Source organism: Calliopsis andreniformis, chromosome 8, assembly GCF_051401765.1.
Source record: "Calliopsis andreniformis isolate RMS-2024a chromosome 8, iyCalAndr_principal, whole genome shotgun sequence".
NCBI lineage: Eukaryota > Metazoa > Arthropoda > Insecta > Hymenoptera > Andrenidae > Calliopsis > Calliopsis andreniformis.
The window spans coordinates 1,367,591-1,378,996 of record NC_135069.1 but is presented as its reverse complement, the minus strand read 5'-3'; the positions used below and the strand labels follow the sequence as shown (position 1 = coordinate 1,378,996).

General features: G+C 42.9%; 1 protein-coding gene across 2 annotated transcripts; it reads right to left on the bottom strand.

Annotated features, from left to right (window-relative positions):
* Positions 1 to 1,848: 1,848 nt before the first annotated feature.
* LOC143182242 (uncharacterized) lies at positions 1,849 to 4,144 on the bottom strand. 2 transcript variants are annotated; one of them, XM_076383133.1, is made up of 5 exons: positions 3,777 to 4,144; positions 3,226 to 3,496; positions 2,965 to 3,141; positions 2,595 to 2,900; positions 1,849 to 2,471 (listed from the first exon to the last, which is right to left on the bottom strand). In XM_076383133.1, the coding sequence occupies exons 2-5, from the start codon at positions 3,484 to 3,486 to the stop codon at positions 2,070 to 2,072; spliced, it is 1,146 nt and encodes a 381-aa protein (XP_076239248.1). In that variant the 5' UTR covers positions 3,487 to 3,496; positions 3,777 to 4,144; the 3' UTR covers positions 1,849 to 2,069. The 2 variants fall into 2 exon arrangements, with proteins under 2 accessions (XP_076239248.1, XP_076239247.1); XM_076383132.1 differs by having other exon boundaries at positions 2,965 to 3,496.
* Positions 4,145 to 11,406: the final 7,262 nt, after the last annotated feature.

The window sequence follows — 11,406 nt, the reverse complement described above, 5'->3', positions numbered from 1 at the left end:
TTATCCTCCAGCGTGGGGGGCTCATACGGGCGTATTTACACGGCGGCCAACGCGATTTTGGCGCGCGACGTGTAAATACAAACGTGTCATTGGACAACAATATACCCGTGGGATCCAATGACCGACCCCCCTTCCCGACTCGTCAAAAACAGGGGTACGGTGTCAACAACCACACCATTCTGAATTTTTCGACGGTATTCCGTGAGGCCACGTCCACTAAATTATTGCTAAATGCCATACCGCTGGCGGATGTCAAGATGCGGGCCTTGTTTCGGCTGCTCGTGGGACCCAGAGACCCCCTCGAAATACTAGAATGTGAAACAGAATGTTCTGGATTGATTCTGGACACGATTGAACCGTTGATGGACCTACGAGCAATATTGGATTACAATTTATTGACCATTTTTATATTGAAATTAATATTAAGAGAAATTAGACTTAGTTTTATCTCCGAAAAGAAAAAAATTACTAACATCTTGCAACCAGCTGAGACTATAATAGAAGTATTAAACCATACATGGGTGTCGAATGATCGATCTTCACTCGTCTCACATTTTTCTATAAAACCTTTGTCGAATTCATCTTCCAGATTCGTTGGGGGGTATTAAACCCTTCGCGTCAGTGAGAAAGCGCATTAATCTCGAGCGAAAAAAAGAATTTCTGAAGTTCGAAATTTATCAATCGCACCTCACCATACTCCCCACGTTGTTCCCAGGCTTGGCACCGTTTTCTTCTCGAGAATGGATAAGAAACAGGCGTCATTCAAACCTGGGACACTGACAAATACGTCGTCTAAGGTGCATTTAAACGGAGCACCTGAAAAATCGGAGGATTAGCTCGAGAATCCGAGACCGCCTTTTCTGCTCCTTTCACCCTAACTCCTTTCAATTCTATATCGCGTTTTTTACTGATTATTGAAGATATCGACAATAATTCTAACATGCACTGCCTTGTCAGTATTTCAACCCTCTTTTAAACCAGAAACAAAGAACATCTGACGCCACAAGGCTCTACCCCCAGAGGACCGAAGCGGAACGAAGAACAGGGTCAGCGAGGAAATTGAATTTTCACTTTGAATGTCTCCTTTGGCCCGACACGTGACTAATCGCGGCCAGCTACCGGAATTTTCTGCCACTGACGACCGAGTAACCCGGATACTTCACGGATCCCTCAGTTTCACTCTGGTTCTGGCACCCTCTCAACCCCCGTGCCACGACTTTCTCGTACCTCGTGCGGAGAACCGAAAACTTGGCTACTGAATTTTTCCAATTCACCTTTTCCACGATGATTTACGAATCCCCCGACTGACAGGACCTCACGACCACTCCAGGTCAGCGTAGACAAGGGTGGGAGAGAGAGGCACAGAGCAGTGTGTCTGGAGGGGGGCAAAGAAGGCAGGGATGGTCTCCATCCGAGATGGAAGCTCTCTCCTAGGATAAGTCTTGTGTTCCAGCGCGTTTCTCTTCGGCCAGTAGCCGAGATTCAGCTCCAGGCGAAAGCCACCCCATCGAGGCTTGCCACAACAATTTCTCTGTTCACGATGTAGGTTACCGAGACGATGCTTTTCAGAGACCTTTTAGCCTACTGCTTTACTGCCCCACAATAAATCAATTGCTACCGGCTGACCGCCAAGGATGCGCTCCTGTGTCCAAAAGAGCTTTTCGAAAGTTCATCGACTGGGCCTCGACGTAAGTTAAGAGCTCGGGAAGGTCGCATGGTGAAAATGGACCGCTGGGTTGAGGCTAATAGTTGGGGCACCTCTGCGAATCAATATAATGAAATTTGTTATTTGTTAATTCGAAGATAGAATATTTTGATAGGATACAGAAGTGTGGAGATATAAGTGAGTGCTGTTCAACATTTCTTATTAAAGTTTTACTGATTTTTGTGGCTTATAAAAATATATATTTGTTAATTACTTGTTATATTCAATTTCATAAATCGATGTTACATACGTACAGTTCTTTATAGAAGTGAGACTGTAGTATTGACAATGCGGACATAATTAAATTATTTTAGTGGGACTACCGTTTAATAACAGTTTCCTTTCGATATGAAAATAATGAATTTCAGTCGAAATAGCCTCTCTTGTTCATCACTGGCATCATTTTATGCATCAGTTTTACAGCATCCGGGTTCTTGAAGACGTTCATCTTGGTCTGGCCCCCAAGCTTCATAAGCACCTTGCCAAAGTCCTCAGTGTCCTCATTCTTTGCCATCATTCGCAAATAAAGTACGACTCCAGCAAAAACTGCATATATTCTCCTCTTGTGCATCGCTTCCTTCAGCTGCTCTATCGTCGGTGGTTTCCTTTTGCAACCGATTTTCGTCATCGTCTTATTCAGGGTGCTCAAATAAACCTCGAGGAAGTAATCATCCCTGTCGTATTTCATAGCAAATTCGGGGCAAATGTTCAGAAAGTAGAGTAGGTCAATGGCTGGAGAACTATAGACAGCCATTTGGTAGTCGACCTGCGAAAATATAATTAAGGTCTATAATCTCTTAAAGTAATTTCTATGCTCTCGTTATGGACTAAATTGGACTGCCATAAGAAGGCAATTCTTCATTTCATGCAACATAAAAATATAAATTACCAAACGTAAATCAATGGGTTCTCCCTTTTCATTCTCTCTGAACATTATATTATTGATCCAACAATCCCCATGATTAAGGACGCACAGTTCATCTGAGTCGTATTTGTACACGTTCAAACACCTTTCTTGGACAGTATCAGCTAGTTTTATCAACTTCTTGCCCGACTCGGCGCACTCTTTATCCGCCCACGTTTGTATCTCTTTACCTATTCGCAAGAGACTCACTTCTGTCAGCTTCAAGTAAGATTTCGGGCACGTGCTAGACAATACACCACCGTCTTTGAACCACTCAATCATTCCTAGATTCTGAAAAATTAATAGATGGAATTAAATAAGAAGAAAACAGTGACGAAACAGAAATCTGTCCTACCTCTTCAAAAATCGCAACAGAACCCGCGTGGTACATGGCAATTCTTTCTATCACCAAGCGACAGTGTTCTAAAGACATCCCCTTTAGGCGGTCCTTCATGATGAACCCCTTTGTTGTCAGATTCTCCATGATCAGAATCGCTGGATTCTTACAAGAGTACCAAAGCATTGGACCAATCTGACATCCAACTAATTTCTGTATCCTGGGAAGGATATCACGCAGGACCTTCAACTCGACTGGGAATAGATTCTGCTGACGTACCATCTCCAAAGACTCGTCGACTGGCTCGATCTTGATGATCGCGTCAGCCCAACGCTCCGATTCCTTTGTCTCATTCCTGGATGATTCCTTTGTCACGACGTACTTCACAGAGACCTCGTAAAGCTGGCTGAGGAAGTTAAGCCCCTTTTCAGAGAAACAGTGATTGGTGATCTCGAGGATCTTGATCGTTTCATCAGGCACCTGATTACTTAACATCTTCTCGAATACGTACTCTTCGATTCTAAAGTTCCCCAACTCCATTCTGAAAATACTGTGACACATTTGTTTATTGCCGGATATTCTGAAGACAGATAAGTTGTAATCTGAGTAGAAATTTACCCAGTGGCAGATTAAAATATAGATCGGGTCCTCATGAAGGGGTCCCCAAAGGCGTGCCTCATACGTCTTATGTACGTACACATAATCTGCCCCTGAGTTTATCATGGATGACTCTCATTGTGTATAAATTAATCTCTGTGTACAAGCACTTCAGTTTCTTCAATATTCATATAATTACTTTAAATATTTGACTGTTTTTGTTCGAAACTCACCGTTTTCTTTCTTTCACGAATTTATCCTTGTAAACTAGTCTGTCACAGCATCAAGTACAGCCCTAAAATTGTCAGAGAGTGATGCCCCTTTCACTATGTGTAACAAAATAGTCCAAACCCGAACATCAGTATCACCACACTCGTGTCAATTGTTCGCAAGCTAACTATTAATTCACCTTCTGAAATCATGCACTCACAAACACTTGGTACAGTCACTAGCAATACTTATGTAATACTGAGACAGAACTAGAGATCTTCTTCAGAAACGCGAAACGATTAGAATGCGAAACTTCAGTCGCAGTTCTTAGAAACTATGCGTCAATAATCTTATCACATTCCGCTCTGCTTCTGTACCAACGTCTGCTTGTGCAGCTCGTGGCGAACTGCGCTCGTGTACTGTCGGTTTTTGATACAAACATATCGTTGCTGTAATAATAGACAATGAGGAAGTAGCTTGTTATCACTCTGAGAAACCACTTGCCACTCTTTTACTCCCTCTTGTCATTTGCTAGGAGAGTCGTTTAGGAATAAGATATAGATGAAGTTTAGGAATAGTTTATGTCTGATATTTGAAGTAGCTTCAAGTAATAATCTGTTCAAAAATTATCTAAAAAGGGCATGAGTATTTCCCATGGCAATTAACTTCGAAACCTGACGATTGAAACAAAAAGCTATGGATGTTCAAGAATATTCGAGAGAATAAAGGAAAAACCGCGTTGAGGTGGCAATCAGAGGACTCACAAATCATTCAGGGATGGCAAAATTCGAGAGTGCCTTGGTTGGTTCGGGGCAGCCAGTAGAACTTTTATAGGGGATTCACAAAGCTACCTCTCACTTTTCCACCCGAGTTTCCACCGAAATTTTCGACAGAACGTAAAAACTTTTACGACACATGCGGTAAGCCAAAAGTCGTTTTCGATGGTCACCGCAGCTCGCTGGCCCTACCGAGGCTTTTTCAAAAATACTCGACTTGAAAATTCGGTCCTCTGCCGCAACAATAAATCATCTTCCACCGCTTTTTTCCCTCTTCTCCCTTTTTTTTGGGTACTTTGTTTCTACTTTTATAGTCGCCAGAGCTTTGTTTGGACGATCACTTGGGTCGTAGTCTAGAATCGAAAACCTACCCTCGATGTTGCATCAAAGGACCTCGCTTTCTCCTTCGGTTTTGGGTTGCATTTTGCGGAAACTGAGTTGATACCAAAGGAACAGGAAAAAAATCATTGAATATGAGACTTTCAATTTCTCTTATCAGAAGAGCCCTAGGACTTATCACTGAGCCAGTCACCTTGCCCAGACTCACCCCTCATTAGTATGCAAGGAGCACGACCGATATTAAGCCGTGAAACTTTCTCCAAGGAAAAGGGGAACTCTGCTCGTCTTCGAGAAAGGGGAAAACAGGAGCGTAGACGCGCGTGTTGGCGGCATGGTGCGAGGTGGTGCGCGGCGTGTCGTGCGCGCGTCGAAGGCACCCCCTGTGGGTCGCTGGCACCCCTGCCTCGCGAGGGCCGTTTGTTCGGTTCGCTACGAGTTTACGACCCTGTTGGGCCACAAAATTTACGGTGCCCTCTTAAAAGCGATCCAAACACGTACCGGTCCATTCGGGGCGACGTTTCAGGAGCACGGAGCCGCTTCTCGCCACGCGCTTTACTAGACAGCCTAGGACTCACGCTGACGCCCTCTCCTACCCTTCATCTTCAACGCTCCTGTCCTCTCTTCCTTTCTTCACCCCCCTTTTCTCTTGGCCACTTTAGCCTCCCCGATTTGCGAAACGGTCAGCTGCTCTCTTGGGGGTGGTTTCTTCCTTGATAAGGAAAATGTTTTTGTAGTATAATATCGAAGTAATAGGAGAATAGAGAAAAGATAAATTAGGGGATAGTGTCGCAGAGTGGCTACAGTTACAAATCCCAAAATGTCCCCCTATTAGTCTTAATGGGAGGCCCTTCATGTGCTCGAGCTTCCTGTGTGTAATCAAGTTAAAAATTTATATAAAACACTGGCGGATGATCGTGGACGATGGCAGGAGTGACATAAACTCGGTTACATAAAACAAATGCGGGGGCACGCAAAAGGGAAGCCCCGTACCTCATGTGGCCATGGTTGCCGCAGAGGAAGCCCCTTCGAGAAATCTTTACATATGCATGGACCACCAGTGATACCATAGAACATCCCTCATCCCCTGCAACGTCCACCGCGCCCCCCTTTGTCTTCACTACGTCATAACACGACATTGGTTCAATCGGAACTCGAAACTTACCCTCCAATCACGAGGCAATATTAAAAACACTATTCTTTAGTTATCACAAAGTAGAAAATATTGTTGGATAAGCAATATGGATCCCATTGGCTTTAACATAATTTTCTCCCTATGGTCCCACCACTTAGAGTGGGAAGGTATTCATTATCAATTCGTAAACAGGAGGACACAGTAGTTAATTAATTCTAAAAGTAAATTGTCCTTGAAGAGATCCAGAGAGGGTGACCCTATTGGTTTCCCCATGCTTCCTCGAAGGTGAGCATTCATCAAGGGCTAACGTTCGAGGATTATGGAAGGGATCGTCGATTCAGCGAAGAATATCCGTGGCATCCGGTCAGGGGAGCGTTCAGTTCCAAATAATCCTTCTCGCGAGCCTCGTCCAGTTACCACGAACAGTTTTTACCCATCGAGGTCCCGCCAACCGTCCACGGGCATCTCGGGGAACCAGAAACACGAGCGACGATAATAAATTGGAAAGCACCGAGGACTTTCACCCTTGAGGACCTTTCCAGAGAACCTGACAGGCCCCCGATGACCTGTGAGAAGGGAAACGGAAGTAGAATATTTATTGAGCTTGCACTTCCTTCTGCAAGGTAATGGTGGTCGCCGAGGGAACTGTCCGCTATCATAAAACGAAAAAGTTACCTTCTTGGCTCTTCGACTGACTATTGTTCCATTAATTTCGTTTGCAAACAGTCGTGGAGGAAATATCCCTCGGAACTGCGAACCGTGACTGGGTCACGATCGAAAACCAGAGGATCCATTACGTTATATTGCTTGGGCTGAGTTCGCTGTTAACCGTGCCTTTGGTGAGTCCACTTTGTGGCGGTTCAGTGATCAGTGCTTGGGGATTGTCCTGAAATTATAGTGATTATGGATGGTGCGTATAAAAGAAGCTGTTAAAAAGTGTTGGAAGAAATGTGAGATTTTATTTTTTTAAACCAGAGTGTGAATCATATATCTTCTTTTATTTTTTAAAAATTGAAGGTGAGTACTTCTCAACTTAATAAGTTAATTTGCTTTGTATTGGTGTTAATATTAAATTAAAAAAAGAAAATTTGTTAATATCTGCGATATTGTAAAAAATCAAAAGAGAAAACATAGGCAAAAGTGAATGCAGTGACTGCACGTGAATGGGTCGAGTAGGTAAACGTATAATATTCGCGACAGGAGTCCGTCCAACCCTTCGATACTCTTAATGCATGGTATTAAGTGTACGTGTTGCATAATAAACACGAGAAAAACTCGTGACAATAATCTGCAGAATTGAATAGCACAGCGGGCACGCAGAGTAGTATAACAGATTACTTGTGTGTCGTACTGAATAACTATCTCGGCTAAATAAATACGAAGCTGATTTTAAACAACGCCGTGTAATATAATTGTCAGGACAATATCGATTTTATTTTATAAACTTTTAGCGTGCAAATATTTGCCATGAAATTCTTCAACAAAACACGAGAAAACATTAAGTAATTCTTTTCCAACTTTTAATAAGTATTAGTTTATATTTTTATACTTCCACAAGTCATGTTTCATTCGGCACTTAGAACAGCAGGTCCGCGAACGTGACACCGAAACGACGTTGCATCATGCAAAACTGTCAATTAGGAATATCTGCTGAATCGATCCCTTCAGAATCAAAGTGTCAAAAGTAATTGTTCCCAAACTCCCTTGCTCGTACTTACGTCGACCGATATTTCAACAGCGTGCAATTTATTTAACGCGTCGTATATTCAGAGATATCAAATAATCGACCCTCTAATAAACTTATGCTCGCTTCAATTATCAAATCGCCACTAAAATGACAAATAGCAGACATTAACTGGAATGAATGGCAGAAAACAAACATTGATGTCTAACATAAAATATCACTCAATTAATTATTCTGCGGGGAGTAAGGTCATAAACGATTAATAAACTTTTATGACTAAATTGATAAAGAGGTACATAAAGAGAATGATAAGAGCAATGTTGTTAGCTATAGATGGTTTGGAAAGTAGAAGCGAGGAAATGATAATGAATGCATCTTCTTACAGATAAAGTATACTGTTTATTTAATTGTAATAATATCTTCTTTCTTCTACTTATAAAAAGCTCTGAATATCCTCTTGCCAGCTATCTTCTCTCGTCAGTGTGCAATAAAATTAAAACAGCAACCGTATAAGTAATTATCAATCAGCTGCGGTTTGTTTTGACTAACACTGAAGTAGCTCGTGACAGTAAAAAGGGAACACGTTGCACGGAAAACAATTTCTTTCATCATGTTCTCTCACGATAGAATAACTATTTTTGTCACTCCTCCTAAAGTTAACGAGAGCTCATCGAAAACATCCATACGACGCTTTCTGACAGCACTCACGTTTCAGCTGACTCAAGAACTTTCAGCTGACGTTAGTGTAGTATTATATTACAATATTCTGTACTCTATTTCGTCCACTGAATCGATCCACTTTTCAAAATATGACAGACATTTATATTTTAATCCTCGGCTAGTGCAGTGTCTTCGAATGAAAACAGAATAGAAATGTCATACTGATTCATTTCTGAGAAAGAATTTATTTGCAGAAAAGTGAAATAGAAGTTTAGTTTACGAGTATCAGTAGACTGTTCCTTATAGCGCTAACAGTGTATCCTTGTCCTAGCCATAGTTCCGGTGGTAGATAAGTAGGGTCATGGGGTCACGAACAGTGGCTGGAAAGGTTCTAATAAATTTTGCACGGTAGACGTTCCAGAGATTTCGCGAAATGAAAATTAATACGCACAAGACAGCAAAGAGCCTGTGGATTATTGTACAATATGTTATTTAACAGTGTAGAGCCTCATTAAAATGCTAGCATCAAGTTTCCAGCAGCTCGTACGAAACAATTACTCGCTGGTCATCGAGTTTCATAAAATTCTCAGGACTTCCGGTCACGGATTCTTCTTCATACATGGTGCTCGAAAATTCCATGTATTCCCTCGAGTCCTCTACTTCGTAACTTTAGTTCACTGAAGTAACTGATTCATCAAATTACTATATCTGTCCTTCGTCTTTAATCCCAAGATATGCAGTGACTTAGTCTCTACAAGCTCGTTCCTTGCATGGTAAATGTTTGCAACACAAGATACCAGAAGCTATCGAACACCCCGTATAGACGCAGTTTACGCTCAGTCGCGCACATGCAAAGAGGAGGCGGGAGAGACTATCGCAATCCCGTGGCAGGGTAGCGATGATATTATTTAACAAACAAGCCGGATGAAGGGCTTAGCAGGAGTAACGTTACAGCTAATCTCCGCAACGACTTTAGCACGGCTGCGGCTGCACCTATTCCTTCGAGTAATTAAGAGATTAAATCCTGTTGCCTGACACTGTCCACCAAGCCCCACCTCCCCTGTTGTTCTCCTCTACCAGGCTCCCTTTATCAGATCACGTATCTGTTATCTCGATCACCTTACTTCGTTGCACGCTTTACGTAACGAAATCTTGGTCTACTTTTCCTATTCGAAATCTTAATTACGCAGGACGTTTTTATTGTGATACGACTGAGGGAAGAGGGGGAGTGAAAGGTGATTAAGTCATGGCTGTTCTTTGTGCCTAAATTCTATCTCCAAGGAACTAACGATCCATCTCGAAGGGCGGATAAAAAATTATTTTGCTCGACAGGAAATTAACCGAATGATAAAGAAACAGTGTCTGTGGGGGTTGTAAAAGACGCTCGGCAGGTGAAAATAATAATAGCGATTAAGAGGAAACGAGAGCGAAGGAGCGGTGGCGGAGGGAGGAAGTCGGGGGCGAGGGGGTGAGCAACCGCGAAGAGGGGTTGGCGTTTTCATCGAGAAAGGAAGGTCGGTTCTGGCGTCTCGTTACAGCGGTTGGTTGCTGAAAGCGTGGATGACGCGGAGGTGGCGTGAGGCGGCGGATGAAAACTCCCGGAGGGTGGAAGCGGGTCCCGCCGTGTTTTTCGCCGATTGAATCAATTAAAGAGGAAAAACTCCCGGGGTAAAATATTCGAGACGTGTCCTTCCACGGTCTTCCACCGTGGATACGTGCGTGCTCGTACGTGTCCGTACCAATCGAGACGACGCAGACGCGATACGGACCGCCTTCGAAAATTGCTGGACCTCCAACCGATTGGTTTCCCCCTTTTCCACGCGCATACACGCGCAGACACCTCACCCTCCAGCGGACACAGGGAAAAATATTGTAGAATATTGTTGCGAAATGCTAGCTTTCCTCCCGCACCCCGAAACACCCCTTTCGCTGCACTTTCCTTTGACAATGCTCGGCTGGAAAATTGAGAAATACGATTTTCCTGTGATGTCTCGTTACAGTGGAGGAACAGGACAACTGATGCTTTAATTATGGGACGCGTGTTACTGATCGAGTAATAGCTTGAGTTTTCATTAGATGTTATTATTATGGGAATTGAGAAATAGGAAATGGAGTTTGTCGCAAAATTACAGTAAAAATAGAAAGTGAAGTAGGTTTAGAGTCTCCAATACAATATCTTCCAATTCCACTGAGTCCTAGCCAAAATTCAACAGCCCAAACCCAAACCCAGAGTTTCGACCCGAGAACCAGAGAACCACCCCCACTCATACGTGCACCATTTCCGCTGGTTTACCCTGCGTGTACCCTATTCCACCCTTTTAACGACGAACAGAGTATCGACACCTCTCGCGTCGAGACAGCCTCTACAATATACATAATATGGAAACATTTACATACAGAGAAGCGAGCTGAAACAATTGTTGAAGCCGTCGGTGGTTGGTGAACGAGCACGCGCGCGCACGACCACCCCTCCGGGAGCGGACCTCTCCATAAATGACGGGAAACTCGCGAATTTTCCATTTGTTATTTTAATTAGAGCCTTCGGGCGATACTTAACGAGAATCCTGACTGTCTGCGTTCGTAATACCGTGTAGCTTTCCTCAACGCGATATTATCAGTTTCAGCGTGGGTTTAATCCACTCAAGAGAATTTCCTACTCTGTATTTTATTGTTTCTTCCCCATTTGTGCAACCCCCTTGACAGCAGTGTGCTATTTCTTTGGGAAAAATAGTTGAATGACACTGTTTTCACTCTTCTCTCTCTTTTCTCTTGTCTCTTAAGTATGTTAATTCTAAAGGGGTGGAAAGTCATACTATAATGAATAACTAGCAAATGGGGCAATTCTTAAAACTTTTAAAAGTATTTGCATCTAGTATCATTGTATATTTCCCCAAAAATTGCCTTACGTTTTAAGCAGAGACTTCTTGCAACCCCTTAGGTCACATTTCTCGATCTGTGAAGACAGAACTCGTTCCAACCATTTTTCAACCCTTTACTTTTTTGGGTTGTTAGTGGTACTGCTTTTTCGCCGTTAAGAAGTACCGTTAAAAAAATTCTTCGCG

Coding starts and splice junctions, on each gene's coding strand:
- LOC143182242 (XM_076383132.1), bottom strand. CDS start 3,486: ATGGAGTTGGGGAACTTTAGAATCGAAGAGTACGTATTCGAGAAGATG. Junction 2,901..2,964: donor CTGTTGCGATTTTTGAAGAG/GTAGGACAGATT, acceptor TTAATTTTTCAG/AATCTAGGAATGATTGAGTG. Junction 2,472..2,594: donor AACCCATTGATTTACGTTTG/GTAATTTATATT, acceptor ATATTTTCGCAG/GTCGACTACCAAATGGCTGT.